The sequence below is a fragment of the Aptenodytes patagonicus genome, chromosome 1, assembly GCF_965638725.1.
Source record: "Aptenodytes patagonicus chromosome 1, bAptPat1.pri.cur, whole genome shotgun sequence".
NCBI classification, from domain to species: Eukaryota; Metazoa; Chordata; class Aves; order Sphenisciformes; family Spheniscidae; genus Aptenodytes; species Aptenodytes patagonicus.
In genome coordinates, this window is record NC_134949.1 from 15,812,970 (window position 1) to 15,833,491 (window position 20,522).

General features: G+C 39.0%; 2 protein-coding genes across 2 annotated transcripts in view; one reads left to right on the forward strand and one right to left on the reverse strand.

The window, feature by feature from the left end:
• Positions 1 to 975: 975 nt before the first annotated feature.
• Positions 976 to 16,948, forward strand: DLD (dihydrolipoamide dehydrogenase). The gene is made up of 14 exons (XM_076328812.1): positions 976 to 1,099; positions 2,179 to 2,254; positions 3,054 to 3,133; positions 6,279 to 6,347; positions 8,855 to 8,924; positions 9,285 to 9,385; positions 9,724 to 9,867; positions 10,036 to 10,137; positions 11,324 to 11,514; positions 12,951 to 13,121; positions 13,529 to 13,718; positions 14,114 to 14,251; positions 14,715 to 14,804; positions 14,912 to 16,948. Exons 1-14 carry the CDS (start codon positions 1,061 to 1,063, stop codon positions 14,975 to 14,977), a joined length of 1,527 nt encoding a protein of 508 aa, XP_076184927.1. The 5' UTR covers positions 976 to 1,060; the 3' UTR covers positions 14,978 to 16,948.
• A 1,124-nt stretch (positions 16,949 to 18,072) lies between these two features.
• Positions 18,073 to 20,522, reverse strand: part of LAMB1 (laminin subunit beta 1) — a 44,941-nt gene continuing 42,491 nt past the window's right edge. Inside the window, exons 32-33 of the mRNA XM_076328792.1 lie at positions 19,268 to 19,427; positions 18,073 to 18,386 (exon numbers count right to left, since the gene is read on the reverse strand). Coding sequence (XP_076184907.1) covers positions 18,250 to 18,386; positions 19,268 to 19,427 — 297 coding nt within the window. The 3' untranslated portion in view covers positions 18,073 to 18,249. The remainder of the gene's footprint in view (positions 18,387 to 19,267; positions 19,428 to 20,522) is intronic.

Genomic DNA, 20,522 nt, shown 5'->3' on the forward strand with positions numbered 1-20,522 from the left:
ATCAGAAAGCCTGGCCTTTATGAATATTATGCCTCTCTTCTAAGGGATCTCCAAAATTTGTGCTCAGTGATGTGCTTCTCTGCATGGGAAATAACAGAACACTGCCACCTGATGGAAATCTTGATTTTATGCAAGAAATTAGAAAGTCTAGAAAGCTTCAGAGCTCTTTTTCACAGAAAATACTTTCACTTTTGGGCAAGATGGGCAATCAATATTATGAACTATGTTGCATATTACTTACCTAAAACCACATTTACATGTTTTTAGCATAAATTGAACAGAATATTGCACATCTTCTAAACCAGGTGGAATTCAGTATAGAAGTAAAATGGTCTCGGCCCGTTGCTGTTCCCCCACAGGCAATGAAGGGTTTACATTTTCAAATACTCATATGCTGAAGTACAAATAACAGGGGACTGTGGGGGTGTGCACCTTTTTTTCTAGAGAACAAATAGTCTGGACTAATATAAATACCATGAAATTAAGCTGTGTTAATTATAAAAATGTATCAATATTCTCGTTCAATTTTTTCCTGATTAAATAAATTGAAAGCAATTATTCCAAGTCACTTGAAATTCTTTCCAAAATGAAATATCTTAGCTTTTATATTTTTGAGTATTTTAAAAAATGAATTTATGTACTTTTCACTGTCATTTAGAAGAAAGAGGTTTCATTCTGAAAAATGAAATACTTTTACTTTCTCTGTTTGTTCCTAAATTTTATTTTGATTCATCAGATGTGGGTTTGTGAGCTTCTTTACTTGACCTGAATATTCATTTGAGTGCCAGGTAAGGCTACGAGCTGCTGTGCGGATCGGCCCCGGGAGCGCCCTGCCGCTTTAAGAGACTTATCTGCATGTCCCCGCCCCGGCCCCTCAGACCCCGCCCCCGAGCGCCACTCTCAGCGCTGTACCGGGCGGCCGTCTCCGCCAGAGGGCTTCGTCGCGCGTCGGCGCCCGCTCCACCCGCCGTTCCCTCTCCCTCCGCGGCCCATTGCGCCTGCGCGAGTCCGCGGAGTCCTTGGAGCGGCGACTGAGGGGCGCAGGCCGAGAGCGGCGGACATGCAGCGCTGGGGACGCGTCTCCTGCGCGCTCGCTCGGGTACGGCGCCGGCAGGGGACGGCACCGCCGCGGGGCGGGCGGCCAGGCGGGGGGAGCCGAGCCGCGCCGCGCAGCGCTTGGGAGCTCGGGCGCTCGGGCCTGGGCTTCCCTCACGCCCCCCCCAACCCCTCGCCGGGAGCGGGCGTGAGGGCGGGCGGAGCCGGAGCAGGCGCCCTGGGGCGGGCGCGGCGGCTGGCGGGCGCGGGGCTTGGCTGTGCTTCCCTCCCTTCTCTGCTTTCGCCCCCTTCGCAGGGAAGGGGAATAACTCCTCGCCAAGCGCGGCCTCGGCTCGGTTGAGGTGACGCGGTGCCCGCGGTGTCGCCTGGCCTCGGGCGGGCGTCACGCTGCCCCAGGAGGAGTGGTCTCGGGGTCTTGTCCCGGCTGCCGTGCAATTTGTCGGCTGTCGGCTCTCCCGAGAGCGGAGGAGGGGTGCCCCGGCCCGCAGGAGGCTTCAGCCGGAGGGAGCCGGCCGGGCGGAGTCGGGAGTGAGGGCGGATACCTTTGTGGCTGTGGAAACCGCCAGCTGTCGGAGCGTCGCTTCCCGCCTTTTGGGAAGCACTGAGGGCTTCAGAAATACTTTCAGGAGCATCCTCTACTGCAGTTACAGGGTGATCGGCCCGTGAGATGCCTGTAGCAACTGTGCTATGCAGTCCCATTACAATTAAAAAATCTTACCCTCCAGAACCACCTCTGAGATGTTGCCTGTTCACAGGAAGTGGCCAAAGGGGATGGTTATGGAACAAGACTCCTCATAAACTCCTGTGGGTGTCTAATATATGTCATTAAGTGGTTTGAGAGCCCCGTGTGAAAGGTTGAAAGTTTGTGCGGTTAGAGGCAGCCTTAGGTGAGGCTGATGTGAAAACAGGTGTAATGATCAGCTGAGGTTGCAGAGCAGGTAAACGGCAGAGCAACTTCTACCTCTTGTTCCAGTCAGTGCGCTCCATGTCCCCTTCAGTCATGTTCCTGTTTTGGTTAACTGGTGACTGTAACTGTGTGTTCGTCTGTGTGTGGTTGAATGCTTATTTTTCTTCAAAGGTAGACTTCAACTTCTAAAACTAAGGGTTTTTTTCTCTTTCTAGAGAAGCCGTTTTGATCAAATTCATCATGGTCTCCAGGGAATTTGTGCAGTGTCACAAAGGACCTATGCTGATCAAGGTAATTAATTGTGAAGAATTTTTTTGGACAAAAAAAACAACACAAAAAACCCTCAAAAACCAAAGCAGTGCTTCAAACTCAGAAATCAGTCTTCCAAGTGACAGGGGAATCCATGTCAGCATGGAGATTTAGATGAAAAATAGTGGCTTATTTGTCCTATTTGATATCAAGCTAAAGCTCTAAATAGAAGTTGAACTTTATATAACATAAAAGCAGTGATGGTAATTAATATTCCAAAGGAGGTTGTGGTTATGAGATGTGAATTAGGTGCAAAGTTCATAACTTCTGCTGCATTCGTAACTGATAGAGGTTGCATAGATGTCTATTTCAGCCATATTTTCTCCTTTATAAACTACTGATTTTATGGCATTCAGTAAGCTTTTATCTTTTGCACTAAACATCAATAGAAGCTACGTTGGAAAAATGTTATAGTAAACTATCCAGACATCTTGGGATAAGTTCTTAAAGGATTTATAGCAGGATGGGTGGGTCAGACAGAATTCAGTTGCCTCATTTCATTTTACATTATTTTCCCTGTAAAATGTAAGACTGGTTGTTTTTATTGCAGAGTGAATACCTCCACACAACCATTCCTTTTGTCCAGAAAGTTACTCTCAGAAGTGAGGTGTAACTTACTTACCTAAACCCAGTTTATTAAGTTGCATCATTTTTAATAGCCATTTTGCTTTTTAAAAAAAATATTTTGAAACATGAATTATTTCAGAAATGATAAACTGGTATTCCTGCAGTGAAATGTTAATTGCTGAAACAAAAATAAGTCAAATGTTCTCTGTTTCAGTTGATGCCGATGTCACAGTTATTGGCTCTGGTCCTGGAGGGTATGTTGCTGCTATCAAAGCAGCTCAGCTCGGATTTAAGGTAAGATGAGACCTCGCTCAGATAGCAGAATATTCATCCAGATGAACTTGGAAATTGTTTGTGTGATACTGAAAAACCGAAATTCTTCTGTCACATCTTGGGCCACCAGATGCTGTTGACATGTTGGTAATCTTTCTTTACCTTGCTTACCCAGATTATACAGAAGTTGAAATGGAGATGTGAAGGTATTACTGTCTATAGCACTGCTAGGCTACTGACAAAGCTGCTCAGGACAGCTTGGTTTTCATTGGAAGTGATAACTGAGATGGGCTTATACTCTTGTGAAGAGAAGGTGAGAAAAGAATGCTAGGAAGGAATTTTCCTCCCAACAAAGAAAAGGGGGGAAAAAAAAATTGTGACAGTGACAAAAAGGCCACTGAAAAACTGGCCTGAAGAACAGACTGAGGGAACTCAAAAGAGGAAAAAATAATATTCAACTGATGTAGTTTTTGAATGTGAGTAGAGGAATTTGATTGCCATGTGAGAATTTTAGAGGCAAAAATATCTGTAGAAATACTGTAGTATCTAATTTACATTTATTTATGTTCATCTTTGTTGTTCTGTCTGTTGTCTTTGAATGCCTTTTGAAGAGGCAACTTTTATCTGATGTGTACTAATGACGTGTCATTTAATTGAGTATTTGAGAGTTATATGTGCATAATGCATTTCAGACTTTCTAAACTTAAGAAAGTACAGAGTGTGACTTCAGCAGGTTATTTTTTTACCCTCACTCCTTAATATGAGACCAACTTACTCTCTTGGCACTGCATTATTTTTCTCTTAATTATTTTGAAATCTGAGAAGGCAGTGCTAGCAGTCTTGAGCATGTTCCTGCTGGCTGATATGTCCCAATGCTTCTGAATTATGACATCTGGACTTCATGACAAAAATGAGTTGATTAGACCACCTGGTAAGGACAGGAGCTCCTGTTGATGAATGGAGTTCCAGTAAAACACTGGAATGGGGGCCCAGATAGCGTGTGGTCTTCACCCTTGGATATTTTCAGAACTTGGCTGTACAAGGCCCTAAGCCACCTGATACATCTTTGATGTTGACTGTGTTTGGTGCAGAAGGTTTGAGTAGATGGCCTCCAGAGGAGGTCCCTTCAACCTAAACTTTTCTGTAATTCTGAGTGTTGTCCCTCATTGCTCATTACTCCCACAGCGGGGTTTCAGTGATGTCTTTTTGGGTATCTTTCAGCCTTCTAATGTTTAACTGTACCAAAATATAAATGAGATTCCATTAAGAAGTTTTACATCTGCCTGTGACCTAGTGCAGATAACTGAGTTGTCTTTATCTATATTTGTGAAATTTTTTGTCTTAATAAATACTCTTGCTTTTAGATGTATGTTGTTACTGAGCTATTTGTACCTGAGAAAAAAAGTGCTCAGTGCTACAGGTTTTAATTGAGATTGAGGCCTTCTGCCATGTAAGTTCATGTTTGTTTATTCTAGAGCTATTTTTTGTGGCTATATGCCCACTTTTCTTGGAGCAACACTGTGCTCAGGTCCTTCATATCTGTGATTAACAATAGGATACCATATACAAAGAGGTTAAAGTGCCCTGGATTGTGTTTTTCATCATGGCAAAAAATAACTTTGTTATACTGCTTTACAGCTAGTGGGAGTGGGCGAAATATTTGGACATGTTTGCATGTGTCACCTGTAGCACTGAATAAACATGAAGAATGTTTATGCTGTCCTTGAGGAATGTAAGGAGATGTTTTTGTGAGACGGGCAAAAAGATGGATCTTATAGTGACACCATTCATGGAAGAACCTGAGTGTGCTCTACTGAACTACTGAACTTTAACCTTCAATTTTAGTGCTACGTGTGCTAGCACAAGCGTTAAGTCCTTGTATTACCACCACAGCATCTCACGTTATTGTCAACAGTGTTCTCTGGGCATTGGCTTTTCAACAGCTTTGCTTGGCCTTGTCGGTGAAGTTGATGTAAAGTGGATGAGGCAGAACCTCCTTATGAGGTAAAGGTAGGAGCAGTCTGGTGCTGTTTGATCCATAGTGCAGCTTTTAAAGCCCTTGGATCATTTTTCATGCGTTCATGTGCTTAAAACAGGAGGAAGGGTAGATAGGGGATCAGCATGTCTCAATGTGTTTCTGCGATTTGGTATGGTAAATCCTGCTCTTCATGTTACCATCACCTCTACTTTAGCACAAAAGCAGCAATTTAAAAGAAATGATGAAAGGCTTTCCCCTGGGTAGTCACTTCTATCAGCAGATTGGAGCTCTTAGAGTATAAACCAAGGAACTATTATTTTGAACATGTGTGCACCTTGCGAAGAAGGAGATTCCAATTCTTTTGCTTCTATAAAAAAGGTTTACGATACTCTCTTCCCCTCCAAGTGATCTGTTTTTACCTAAACAAGTTTACCTGAAGTTTTGTCAGTTGTTGGTTTTTTTTCCCTTTGCACACTTTGATGTTGGCAAGTTGATGAGAAGGAGATGAAATATTTTCCATCCCTGTTGGTATTGACCTTATTTTTGCTTGGCTCTGCTTTACTTGATTTTTATTCTTTCTTTATACATATTGGCACAACTTTATAGCAATGGGTCTTGCAGGATAGTGTGTTTAGAGAGGGAAATGTTTGTAGTTTGGGGGTTTTGTTTTGTTTTCTTTAAAGAAAAGATTACTTCATGAAATTTGAACATCTATTGGTTCATTTGTCTGTTGTTTGCTTGCGATTACTTGTTTTTAGGAATCTTTTGCATGATGTACCTTTTTTGCTTTTTGCAGGGTTGTTTTTTTTTTAATTGTAAGGGCAACATCTTTCACAGAATTGAGTGGTGTATTTAATTGAGGCAACTTTGTGGATTTTTGAAGCAGAACAACAGCACTTAAACTTGTATGAAAGTATAAATGGTGCAGTGGGGAATGTGGCTCTCCTCTGGTAGAGAACTTGGTTGCAAAGAGCCATTTTGTGTTTTTTAAGTTAGGAAAAAAATGAGGGAGGGGAAATCTGAGCCACAAAATAAATCTAGGAATGAAGTTAATGAGACACTTGTAGAGGAAGAGTTATTAGGTAAATGTCTGGTCTTCGTCATCAATTCTAATTTGTCAGATACCCTGTAAGGAAATGGTGGCATAGTATTGCTAAAAAGTTCTTTTTTCCTCTGCTTCTTCCTCAGACTGTCTGTGTAGAAAAAAATGAAACCTTAGGTGGAACGTGTTTGAATGTGGGATGTATTCCGTCCAAGGTAAGTGTACATAGTTTGTCATAACTTCATTAAAAACAACAGATATTATATGTATCACTTGAGAAACTCCTCCTTAATCTTTTTCCAAGATTGACGTACTTTCTTTAAAAATTGAAATTGCAATCCAGATAAGCTGAGGATCCAAATAAGTAACACAAAGGGTTAAAATTTTATTTGCTGAACAGAAGTGTTTTGTTTGCAAACTGTTTTGTGGGCTTTCCCAAAAGAAAGAGAGGAAGAGAATGAAAACCAGAGGTGCATACAGATGTATCTTCTCACTCTGAGCTGTTCAGTCTGTGTTGTAACCAGTAACTGACTACAGTGTTGACTGTTTCAGATGGTTGTACCTCTTGTAGTCTGCCATGTGAAGTCCTTGATCACCTCATATCGGTTTGTTCAAAATAAACCTTTAGTTTTGTCCAAGATGATGTTCTTACGTTAAAGGAATGCTGAACTGTGTCACTAGGGGTAGAGAAAGTAAATCTAAATTAGAGGGAAAGGGGCACCCCTGAAAAATCATGAACTCTGGTTTTGGTTGGATGCACCATGCTCTGAAGATAGCTGTCTCTCTCCATTGACTGTGGAAAAAGCCTAGTTGATTAGCTCTTGGAATACTAGTCTAAGCTAAAATTGTATTCTTGCCAGCCCCAAAAGATGGCCTTGAGAGTGGGGCTGGTAGTCCTTGTGTGGAGTAGTGCAGGTGGGGAGGGAAAAGGGGGAGTACAAGGCATGCACTCTGAAAGAAAGGAGAAAGAAGTTCGGAAGAACCTAGTATTTGGTGTTGTGAGTCCAGTTTTAAGTAATTTCAGAACTAGGGCCTTGTAAGAACAGTGCTATTGCTAGATAGACTAGATTAGACTAATTAGGCAGACTCATTAGCACCCAGCAGGTAAAGGAAGACACTGGTAATGCCAGGTTTGTAACAGTTATAGTAACAGACATAATTTTCTTACCAAGATCCCTCCTAACTATATTGCTATTTCTAATCTGTTTGCTCAGAGAGGTTCCATTAGCATGGTAGGAGAAAATACAGTATAAATACAAAGTTTTTTTTAATTACATACTAATTTTCCTAAACATTTTACTAATAAATTCTGATGAAGTTCAGGATATCTTAATATACTGAGGAAAAACTAAAAAATGAGGTGTAGATTAACACAGTGTTACTTTGAAAGTTTGGAACTCTGCTAGGATCTATTTAGCTTTTCTTGTTAGGTCTTTTTATTACACTTTGAAGCTCTTAAAAAAAAAAACCAACCAAACAAAAAAACCCAAACAAACAAAACCCCCCCAAAACCCCCAAACCAAACAAAAAACCCCACCTTCTGAACCCATGGCTAAACTCAGATGCTATCCAGAATTTTTTTTGAGTGGCAATAAATATCTTACAAAGTGGATACGTAGGCTGTATACACTGAGGCAATAACAAACTATTTGAAAATTCCTTTCCAAAAAGACACCCAAAATAATACACTGGGCATGGAATTTTTTTCTTTTTTAATTGCTGAAGTCTTAGGTGGTGGCTGTGTCTTAAATAATGTTGGATGTTACGGATTCAGGATTGTGACAGTTATGTGAAATGGGCAAATGAATTTTAAAGAGAGTTGATAAGACTTATTAATAAAAATGGAATTATCTTATTCTGACAGTATTAGTTTTACTCAAGCGTGTATATATACGGCAGGTATCTCAATGTGCTTTGAATGTTTTACTGTGTCTGCTTTCAGTCTGCGCAGACTTGCAGATTATCAGATACTGATAATCTCATGTTTGGGACGGCTATAGTGAAAGACACAATTTTTCTTACCAAGATCCCTCCCTAACTATATTGCTGTTTCTAATCAAAATACAGTTCTAGAGGTTTTGCATTTCAAGCTGCTGATTTATAAACATTGTTATAAAAATTATTCTAACTTTAATATTGAATTCTGAATGTCAGTGACGTGAGCAAGCTCTAAGCCATCTAGCTTCAGCTCAACTAGCTATGCAGTTGTAGTAACTTTAGCACAATTCCTCAGCTACAAAATTTAACTCACATGTCTACACGGGCTAAAATTTTAACAGGGACTTCAGTATAGATTTTCCTCATCCAGTTTTTCTGTATCCTCTCTTTGTTGACAAGTAATCTCTTGTCTAGGTAATAAGGAAATTCTCCTGTGAGTCAGTCAGAATCATCTTTCTTTCCTCTACTTAGTCTGTTCCTATTTTTTTAATCCTCATGGAGTCATTCCCAATTTCTCTGGTGAAATGAGCAAAAAGGATAGGTGTGAATTTAACTATTTTTTATTTTTATGTTAAATATGTAACTTTGTAAAACACTTCAGTAAGAGCTACTGTGTACAATTTCTGTGTTTGAAATACACCTTTTTAAATACGTACGTCAGACTTTTTCTTAGTAATGAGAATGTTTTGCAAATAACATCAGATTATTTTTTTTCCTGATAATATAATAATTAATTCAATCGTGAATGTATGTCCCAGTTCACATTTCTGTGTGTGTATTTTAGGCCTTGCTGAACAACTCACATCTGTATCACTTGGCCCATGGAAAAGATTTCGCTAATAGAGGAATTGAAAGTGAGTGTGAAGAGCAACTTGTCAGTGCCTGTTAACATAAATGGTTTCCATCAACAAGCAAATTTAATTATTCAGATCTGACTACTAGAGTTTTCTGGTCAGAAAACTTTTTAGACTTAAATAATACCCTTTATCTGTCAGTTGGAGGGTTAGGGATGCGTCTGCTCCTTGAACCCTGAATCCTGGATAGATAAATTATATTTGAGAAGTGTAATACTGCTTTTTAACATAGCAGTTGTTGAATGTAACCTTTAGTAGGGCCATTCAACACATCTTACTGAATCAGAGCTGTTAATTGTGTTTAGGTTAGCTCCTTTAAAAAAACACTGCAGTGCTTGATAGAAGGTTTTTTAACCTTAGTTACAGGAATCCGTTTGAATCTAGAGAAGATGATGGAACAGAAGAGTGGTGCAGTGAAGGCCTTAACAGGTGGAATTGCTCATTTATTTAAACAAAACAAGGTTAGTTTGGATTATATACTGAGGCATATCCATGATTTTTTCTGATCTGAATTTCTTGCTTTTTACATTTGCATATTCTTGCCATATAAATTAATTCAAGTGACTGCCCTTGCTGAGTCAGAATTTGCATGCTTCTCTTCTTGGAAATTTTTAAATGAAAGTTCCTTCATTCTTAATCTACTTAAAAGGCTAGTATACAATTACTTTATTTGTACCAGATGGTGATGCAAAGGTATGTGTTAGCAGCTTCTCTAAAGCACTAGTGAGATTCAGATTAAATGTAGCATAACTTATGTAAGTAATTTGAATCTGAATTTACTGTGTTCTGATTACTAAAGGTTGTGCATGTATCTGGGTTTGGAAAAATAACTGGCAAAAACCAAGTCACTGCAACCAAAGAAGATGGCAGCACACAAGTTATCAATACAAAGAACGTACTTATAGCCACAGGCTCAGAAGTTGCTCCCTTCCCTGGAATTACTGTATGTATTTGAAATCTTAATGGTACTTTTTTTCAATGTGTTATATCCATGTAAATTAATGTGTAATAACTTTTTGCATCTGACTGCACTTCACCTTCTGTGAAGTGCTTTATACGTAATGTATAAAAGAGACTGTAAACCTCCCTTTGTGGATTTCGTTGTCATTAGATTGATGAAGATAATATCGTGTCATCCACTGGTGCGCTGTCACTGAAAAAAGTTCCTGAAAAGATGGTTGTCATTGGTGCAGGAGTCATTGGTGTGGAACTGGTGAGAGGATATTTAAACCACTTGGTCTTTAATTTATAAAGGAACATGGTGTTATTTTTTGTGTTACATTTGATTGTGTTGCTGTGATTTGACAGATGTTTGGTTGAGTGAGTTGTAATGAAACTGTTCAGACTTCATAGTCTGCTAGCTCCCTTTTCTACCAGAAAAGCTGGGATAAATGTTTGTAGGATCAGTACTCCTGCAGCTGGTTAGCTAAGCAGAGAAATGAGAGGGGAACATATAGGGCCTCACATACAGTTGGGTTTTTTTGGGGGGGGGGGGGGGTGGGGGGTGTTTAACTTTCGCTGAGGTTTATACCTGCTCTATATATAGATGAGAGAACTTCCTTTTTTAAGGGAAGTTCATTTTAAGCCAGTATAAATTTTTGTGTGTAGCAGTTAATCCCAAGAAATTTTTATGTGATAGGATTGTACATGTTCTATCTAACAACCAATGGAGCGGAGACTTTGTTAGTTCATCTTTGTCTGAGTCCTTTTGCCTCAGACCTACGTGGTTCAAAAAGAATGTATATTTGTTGGTCTTAGAACTGCTTGAAAATGTAAACATCTGCCTAGTGGTTGCTTAGTCTGCTGACCATTAAGCAGGGAAAGAGTAAGTGAAGTGAAATATTGTGTTGGATGGATGTGGGTAACTGCAGGTAAATAGGGTGTATATGGGTTTTGTTGGTGAAGCTGATGATAGCGGTTATGGTTATAAATACATACAGAAGCAGCAGTGGTTCCATTTTATTGCATAAAATTTCCTAATGTGGTATTTTTTTGATTTAGTTTGTAGTGGTATTAGAACACCACAAGCAATTTCCTTTGGGTTTTCTGAGCTACATTTAGATTCTTTGATTTTGAATTTTTCTATACCTACAACCTAAAACATACCTAATTTATACTTAATTATTTTGTTAGCTATTTCTTTAAAAGCTTAATTCTGTGAATTCAATCATTGAAGTTTTGGGTATGCAAACAAGTAGTGATAAATCCATTTTTTGTGGAAAAGCTGGGGAAAGTTGGACTTGCTTTATTTTACACTGTAACATCTGTAAAAACTGATCACTTTGCTGTTACATGTTGTCCTGCTTTTGAAAAGTTTACAGTCTGTGGTAAATATAGAGTAAAGAAATCTGAAGTTTACTTTTCAAAAACTCCTTTTACCTATATTGTTGTGACTGCAGGGTTCAGTTTGGCAGCGCCTCGGTGCAGATGTGACAGCTGTTGAGTTCATGGGCCATGTTGGTGGAATGGGAATTGACATGGAGATCTCTAAAAACTTCCAACGTATTCTTCAGAAACAGGGACTTAAGTTTAAACTGAACACCAAAGTTACTGGTGCTACCAAGAAACCAGATGGAAAAATTGATGTAGCGTAAGTGTTTAATATAAAACTAGAGGAATGCCATATATATTCTTCCTCCCAATCCATCAAACCTAGTTAAAAATGCAATCTGATATTATTTTTTAAACAGGAAAAAATGGATTTAGGATGAAATGTAATTCTTTAGTGAAATTTAATTTTTATCCTGTATTGTAACTTACAGAGCTCATAATTTTGGGTTTATTGAGTCCTAGATTGCTTATACAGGAGAGGTTCCATTGACTTGAGTTGAAGGTGTGCTAGTATAAAACCAGTGCTGTTATAGTGAGATCAGTAATAAAACCAGAACTCTAAATCATTCTTTTCATGGAAGATCTGGTATAATCTTCTGGTATAATTAACATAAATACCATGGTTGTTCATACAGTCATTTTCAAGCCATTAATTCTTGGCTCCTTACTGAAGGGGTTATTTTGTCCATACCTCCTCTTGTCTCAAAATAAGCGCGGCAGAGATTTTATTGCTTTTGAGCAGAAATAAATGAAACTACCCCAGAGTGTCTTTTAATGGCCACACTCAAGCCCTTTGAAGACTTACAGATGAAGAGCTAGTATAGAAACACATAAAGCAAATTTGTTTTGTAAAAGTCCATATGTATACGCTACTTCGGTTCTCTTTCTTGTTAACGTATTCTCTATGCAGAAACTGTAGCTTGAGTTTTAAGAAAATGCTTAATGTTACTTAACAAAAGTAAGCTTAAATGTGTTTTCACTGGAATCTTAATATGGTGACTTGTATTTGCTGTATCACCATACCTCGGGATAGTCTGTCCTCCACCATTGTAAAGGTCCTAGATTTGGGCTTCTTTACGTACCATGCTGATGCTGGTTGGATCTCTCATGTAGTCTGTTTCTACAATTTAGGGTTTCATTTTGGTTCAGGAATATGCTTTTGAAACACACTTCCTACTTACCCTCACTTAGCATGCTTTGGTTCTTGCACTCCCAGAGCACGTGAACTGAACTTGTTCTGGGTGCGATTAAACACAAAGTTGCCCTTGAGGGATGCACCTGATGCAGGGCAGCTGCTAACAGGTGTTTGGTTCTTGGGCCAGAAGAAAGCTTGCTCAGAATACATGGCCCTACCCCACCCCAAAATATATGTCGTTTGGATGTTGAGTACTCAGCACTAATTATTTTGCTGTACAGATTTGATCCCATCAGGTCATGCTACTTGCTAGTGGATATATATACCCTGAATTTCTGTATCTAAGCGTTGTTAACAAATGTAGTAAGAGTTACTGTCCCTTCTTCCCTCTTCTATTCCTCAACTCTTGCAAGGAAGAAGCGTGGGGTAGGCTGTGTGCAAGTGTTCTGGATGCCAGATCCAGCCAGTAGGTCACCATCTGGATCACATTAGTTACTAGTCAGAGAAATACAATGCTGAAAGTTTACAGCTTAGCATTTTTCCTACTTCTTTTTCTCTAGTGTTGAAGCTGCTGCTGGTGGCAAGGCAGAAGTAATAACTTGTGATGTGCTCCTAGTTTGCATCGGTAGGCGTCCTTTTACAAAAAATCTAGGTCTTGAGGATATTGGAATTGAACTTGATAAGAGGGGGAGAATCCCAGTCAATAACAGATTCCAAACCAAAATTCCAAAGTAAGTAAGACTAAGTATTTTTTATTTTTTTTTTTTAAGCAGAACTCTTATTTTTAAAAGCTTAACCTACTAAAGCACTTTTTTTGTTTTTAATTGCAGAATATAGCTTTCTTTTCTGAAAGGAGAACTCAAGATTTCGGTTTATTTCAGGAACTAATGATTTTTAGTCAACCTTTGAAGTTTTGTAATTTAAAAGTCACTGTGTATATTTCATGTCACTAGTACTTCTTGAAGGGTGGTCATTCTGTCGAAACTGCTCTCTTATACTTTTTCTTTTGAAATTTAGTATTTTAATCTGTTTTGATTAGAGTCTTCAGCAATGTTTCAAACTGGCTATTATATAAGGTAGCCTAGGTGTGCTAGGATGTTTTTAAACAGTGTCTTATTCTGTTTCATTGGTCTGATAGCATCTATGCTATTGGTGATGTAGTTGCTGGACCTATGCTGGCCCACAAAGCTGAGGATGAAGGCATTCTTTGTGTAGAAGGGATGGCTGGGGGAGCAGTTCACATCGACTATAACTGCGTACCCTCTGTGATATACACTCACCCTGAAGTGGCCTGGGTTGGCAAATCAGAAGAACAGCTGAAAGAAGAGGTACTGTTTGTTTTCTTCTCAGACAAAACTGTTTTTGCATCTTGGGCATGGTTTCATCGTCTAGCAGTTTATCTAGCTACTTTTTCCAGGAGAATTTCTGCATCTGAATTTATTGCTTAGAGTGTATGATTGAATGATTCCCTCCTGCACACCACTGTCTTTAATGGGTCTCTTTAATGACTTCTATTTAATGACTTCTATTCTGTGAAGTTAATATTCTTCATTTGCTAATTAATCTTTTTTTTAATACCCCTTTATACCCCTTTTGGTGATTGCTGTCTCTCTTATGTGTTTTTTATTTTTGTGTTGCTTCTGTTCTTGTACTTACCAAATTGTCTGTATGGTTACATTGTTCTTGTTGGTCATTAACTCAGTAACACATACCTGTTTTGTAGGGTATAGAATACAAAATCGGAAAATTTCCATTTGCTGCGAACAGTAGAGCAAAGACAAATGCTGACACAGATGGCATGGTGAAAATACTTAGTCAAAAATCAACAGACAGGTTGTTGGGTGCTCACATTCTAGGCGCGGTAAGTATTGTAAATTGTGCTGCTGTCTTAGCCTTGTAAGGGTCTTTTATTAGTGTTACACAGTTGCAAAGTAGTCATCAAGTTAGGAGAAGTGGTGCTTGTAAAAAAGGAAGGAAGATTTGGGGAGGTTTCAGCAGTGATAATGTACAGTGTAGCTTTGAGAATGTGGATATTATCTGACTGGTATCTTGTTGTGGGAAAATGCCCGGATTTTGCACAACTCCCTGTAATGACAGGACAAATACTCTCACTAAGAATTATGTTTAGATTTATACTAGGCTTGAGCACAGTCACCAAATAGATTAAGTACTTACGACTTATATTAGAACACAGCTGAAGCGCTAGTTATAATACAACTTTTCTTTTTAGCAAAAGATGCTTATTTACAAGCTGTTAGTCATTCAGGAGAACCTAGACAACTGCATAAAGATTTGTGCTAATTACAAATACCATTAAATTACAGGGTGCTGGCGAAATGGTTAACGAAGCTGCCCTTGCTATGGAATATGGAGCATCATGTGAAGATGTAGCCAGAGTTTGCCATGCCCATCCAGTAAGTTTTTTTTCTAAACAGGCTGTTGAACACCAGAGTTACACAGACATGCTATAATTACTTGTAACTGTTAATGACTTGTACCTTTTTGTGTTTGCTCTCTACAGACAGTGTCAGAAGCCTTCAGGGAAGCAAACCTAGCAGCATCTTTTGGCAAAGCTATCAACTTCTAAAATGAAAGAGCAGATCTTTGTACATGTATAGGACATCCTGGAAGATGGACTGTGGGCCCTTATGGAAGGCTGTCTGAGGATTTTAGGACTGAATTAAGTGAATCTCTTCATTTTAAACATCAAATGTTTAAACAAGTAGAGTTTGGAACAAGTGGAATTATCCAGTCTCTGTAAATTAAATACTTAAAATTACATGTTTATTTACATGATGAATGTTGCAGAAAAACAGCCTGACAGAATTCTTCTCTTTTTCAAAACCAAACATTTCGCTGCTGCATGGGATTATCAGGTGTGCTGGTCAAAACTCTGAATAAGTGTCCAGCATACCTGCTGTTTTCTTATTTGAAGTAGTGATAGACTAAACCAGTTGAATGCTGGTACTTACAATGCCGCTGGCACTTAAAATGCCACTGTCACTTCCGCACAAAAATGTGTTTCTTTCTGAAAGGATTAACTTTAGTATTTAACCTACTTCTTGCATACAAGTACCAAAACTTGTTTTGACCTAGTAGTGTTAGGACGTTGGGAGAAGAGGGGCTTGTATAGTTAATTAAAACTATATTGACTTTTTAAAGAGAAAATTACTGTGTGTGTGTGATTCTCCACACGCCATGTTTTCATATTGAAAACTCATCAGGGGAAAAATCGAGTGCTGATGGAGAAATGAAAGATTGAAGAAAAATTAATCTTACTGCTACTTAATCTTTTTTGTTTTTAAAGCTTCCATTGTCCAACGCTCTTAAACTTGAAACGCTAGAACTGGGTAGTGAAGCAGTGCTTGCTGTTAAGTGCTATGACATGAGGGTTTTTCTGCACCTTCCACACAAGGGCTGCAGTGTCAGCTCTCCACACAATTGAGACATACTTTCTTCTCCTGTTTTCTATTTTGTGCTCTCTTTCTGTCTCCTTTTGTAGCAAGAGAGCTTAATAAATATTTAATGTGGCTGGAGGGTCTTCTTGGGTTTTGTTTGCTGATGGGCCCTGTTACTTCTTTTAGTGTCTAGGTTGTCGAATATGTGAAGAAAGTCACAAACAAATGGCATCTTTGGAAGATCCCTAACATGTATATGGAATGTGCCCAATTCCAGTAGCTCATTTTAAGTTTTGTTTTGCAGGGTGCCTTTTTTTTTGGTGTGTGTGTGTGGTTGTTTGGGTTTTTTTGTTAGGCTCTTCTGCCTTGAAGAAAACCTTAATATCTGCTGGTACTGTGCATGTCCTTTTTCATTATGCCAATGACATGATAGATGAGAAATGTACATTCAGAAAATGGTGCAAAAGCTACTTGGTTTTGTGTGTAGATGAGATGGTTATACCTTTCTACCTTTCTTTAGAGCTTCTTATTCAAGTATTGATCCATTATCCATACTGAGTGATGGAAATATATGCCGTTACCATTTTATTAAGATATCAGTTAATCAACAAACACCAGTGATACTGTTCTGCATTTTGGTTTGGTTTTTTTAACTCCCGTTTTAAGTGTAGATGGGGTTAAATCATGACAGCTTATTAAGCTTATCACCAGGATATGAGATAATCCAGTTCATGGATATGCTGGGTTCAGTGAATTAATGTGGATCTGCTTTTGGGTGTTAGTAGGAAGTTGCTGAAGGGAAAGCAAAGGTGAGACAACAGTGAGGGAAAAAAAACTTGATTCTTCCAATAGATCTTGGCATTTCAGAATCACTTCTACCTGCTGCAGGTAAATGCTATTAAGTGTTAATCTTGTGCTTTGCAAGTTCTTCCTAGAAGCCCTGCTTTTTCAGAAACAGCTCTGTGTGTACCCCCTCCACCTCCCTTACTGCAGTTCAGCCTTGAGGTTCATCAGTTACAAATTCTCATCTCTCATTTTGTTCATGTTAAATGAAGTTTGGAAAGTCAGGGAAACTTTAATCAAGAATACTACTAAAATCATACTGGAGACTATAGTTTGCTGGACACTTGAAAATAAAATTCAAGGCCTTAAAATTGTTACTGTATTGTTACTTCTCACTGTCATTCCTGTTCTAGTTAAGTGTATGAAGAGTGTTTGTAAGGATAAAAATAAGATGAGCTACTGAGCCACCTGTCAATGATCTGATGGCAGTTAAGTCTGAATGTTGCAAAGTTTGCAAATTCTATTTGTAACAGCTGCTAAGTATACTGGCAGTGAACTGGTGTATGATGCTGGTATGGTAATCAATTCTGTGATGGATATTTTGCTCTAGCATTTGTAACGTACGGAGCTTAGGGGTAATTATTTATTTAAACATACTGCTCTTCAGTTTGCTTAGGTGGTGATATATTCTGCCATAGTTGTCCTGACTGACTTTTGATGATGTTAGTCAAGGTTAGGTAAGGTGCTGATCAAAGTATATATGCAGATGCATTCCTCAGGTCAGTTAGCAGTCAGGATGTGTAAATGCACGTTGCAGTTTTGGATGCTAATTTGTGTAGCTGATGAATGCTGTAAATGCATTTGTGCAGTACTGTACAATTGTCTGAAGGTGCACTGTTCTACAGATAACTCTTTGAGCTTAAGTATGGTGAACTGGATGTTATTTTTGCACTTTGAAAAAAGCCTTATTTGTGTTTTAAGTGCAAGCTGTTCTTAGGGAGCAAGTCTGTGTACAGCTCCTTAACTGATTCACATTAAGTGCCCTGTGAACTTTTGTAGTTCCTTTTCCAGAGAGGTTTGATCTTCCAAGCTTGGTTTATCACACAAATTTGGTGCTTAAAATGTAAACCACATTGACCCCTTCAGTGCTGACTTCCATTTCCACTTTGCATATCAAGTGTTGCATAATCAGTGATGTGAAACTAGTGTTAAGCCTAAATGGGTATCATGCAGAGGGTAAATAATCCTTTTTGAGTTACTGTGGTGCAAATGCTAGCTTAGCCACACAAGGATGGTATTTCTTCATTCACTTGTAATTTTGTTCTGAGTGACCATCCTATATTTCATAGTAATTGGAACCCTTATTTAGAATTACATAGTTGGAGCCAAGATTTTATTAGATCTCTAACCAGTTTAAAAACAAGACTTGCTAAAGGATTAATTGATGCACCATTTCAGCTACTGAAAATAGGAAGGAACTTAATGATTCATACTAGGTAGGTACAGTGATACAAAAGTACTGTTTATTTTCAACATCAAAAAGTTACTTGTCTTTGGTTCTGTGACTTGAAAGTCAATATAAAACCTGTTCACTTTATCAGGTCTTAGTGTAATGTCAAAAAGAACTAGCGTAATACTTGTAAAATCCATCCTGAACACAAGCATTTCCTGCTCCCATTTATAAGCAAGTGCTATAAACAGCAACCTTCTGGCTGATTGTCTGTAAGAGGGAGCGAACTGTCTCTTCCAGCTCCACCAACTGCTTGGCTTTATCTTCCAGAACTTTTTGATTGTTTTCATATGTATTTTCCAAGTCTGTCAACAAAGGAAGGGGAAAAACAGCTTAATTAAGGGTGTTTTAATGCAGTAAAATGTAAATCATTATCATTACGGATAAACTACTACTCAAATTTATTTTTACTGAGGAAGGGAATCTGATTAGGAAAAAAAAGGTCTGGAATGGCACCTTTTTGTTTCCTTAACACTGGGACATAAAGCAACAAGGAGTAATTTTCCGTAAGTGGAAATCCAAAAGTATACTTTGATTCATGTTGAAAATAAGTGTCATTCTTTGCTGTATGGTGGCTTTTACAGAACAGTGAAATGTTTTGGCTTGTTATGGTTAAGACTATTCAGTGAGTCTTTGTAACTGTGCAGGAGCAGCTAGGGGGAAGAATGAGTTCCTGGCCTGGCAAAAACAGAAGGAAAACTTAGCTCCCTCCCTGGTAGTTATGGGTGGATTGCCCCCTCCTGTTTCAATCAACTTTAATTGGCAATGGGAAATGTTAAATTAATCTGTAAACTGGAACTGATGTATCCTGATTACCTTTTGTTTTAATATCTTTCCAGGGTAGGGCGGGGGTAGTATTGTTTAAAGATATGGGAGTCTTGCTTTTGAATGGGTTAGTCCTCGTCCTAAGCATGGTAGCTTCCCTGTAGTGGTTCTTGGAGCAGTGATAGGTGCCATAACAGAAGTTTGTGTCTCACTGTAAATTTCAGCTTTTTTATAGAAATCTTTGATTCAGAAGACTATGTTGTATCCATAAGAATAAGGAAAGCAGATTAAACCTCAGTAACAAAGGATTAACTTCCTTCCCCCCCCCCCCCCCCCCTTACTGTTGATGAATAGTCGGTTTAACAGCATGACATTGCTCCATACTCTAAGATGATGACTTACCTCCTCAGAACAGCCTTACCTTTGAGCAGCTGGAGTTTGCTGTTTGCTTGAGCCAACAAGGCTTTAGCTTCATCTTGCAACATGCCGGCTTTCCTCCTAGCATCAGCTGACTCTTCTGTCTTCTTGGCAATGAGATCTTCCACTGTTTTATACTTGTCGTTCAGCTCAGTATTGAGGACCTGTTCCAGATTCAAGCACAAGATGGAGCTCATTCAAAAGACAATGCAGTGGGAGTTTGCATTTCCTCCCTCTATCTTTACTAATCCGGGTGTAAGGAGAGACTACACTGCTAGCTCAGTTAACAAAAGCAGAAACAGTGTTGGGGTATTTCCTACTGAATATTCAGGACTCTTAAGAGCTGGGGTGGAGACTCATCAGTTGCCCTTTTGCAGATCTGTGGCTGTTTTACGGCTTTAATACCAACACTTGGCAAGGATTTATGGGATTCAGTTACACAATACTGTAACTAATGGGAGCCATGGCCCCTAGTACAGCTGGAAAGCTGCATATGGTAAGGAACTGGCACTGCTTCTGGTTGAATGTTTGCATTTGGGGAGGAATACCCTTGTTAGCCTCTCAGTAATGAGAACAGCTGCCTAGTTTGCGTAGGTGAAGGTGCTGGAGAAGTCATGAGGTTGGTTTCTCAGCTGTGCTTTTCTCTGCAAGGTTAAGATTAAGAAGTTCTATGACCCAACTGAATTCAACCAATAAACAAGTTAAGAAGCTGTAGCAGTACTGGAAGTCTCTTGTGTTTACTTGACAGCCACCTGAAATACTACTTAGTGTTTGGAAATAATTGATTTGATGGATAATACATCTCTCCTGGCAACAAATGCCTCTCTGGAGACTTGATGGGCTTACTGTAGACAACAGATTGGAGCAATGAAACTTCCTTTGGCAGATTTGTCAATTGTTTTGTTAATGAGCATTCTTTTGCTATTACGAAGGTGTGTCGCAGACATTGGGAGCGACGCTATATGGTCACAGAGCAAATTTTGCATCTCTGATATTTAGAAATTACTCTGGTTTTATATTGAGCTAATGATTTTTTCTTGTCGTTTGATTCTGTATATGCCAAATTCTGGGTTGTTTGTCCTGAACCTATCATTGTCATAGAACCATAAATACTCTATGGAAGAGGAAAAAAGTTACCAGTTCTCCTGTGGCAGATAGTAAAGCTGAGGGACAGAAACCAATCTATGAAAGGCTGCCAGTATGACAGCATGACAGGTTTCCTGCGGCTATTTTAGAACCTGAAAACTTCCCAATACTAC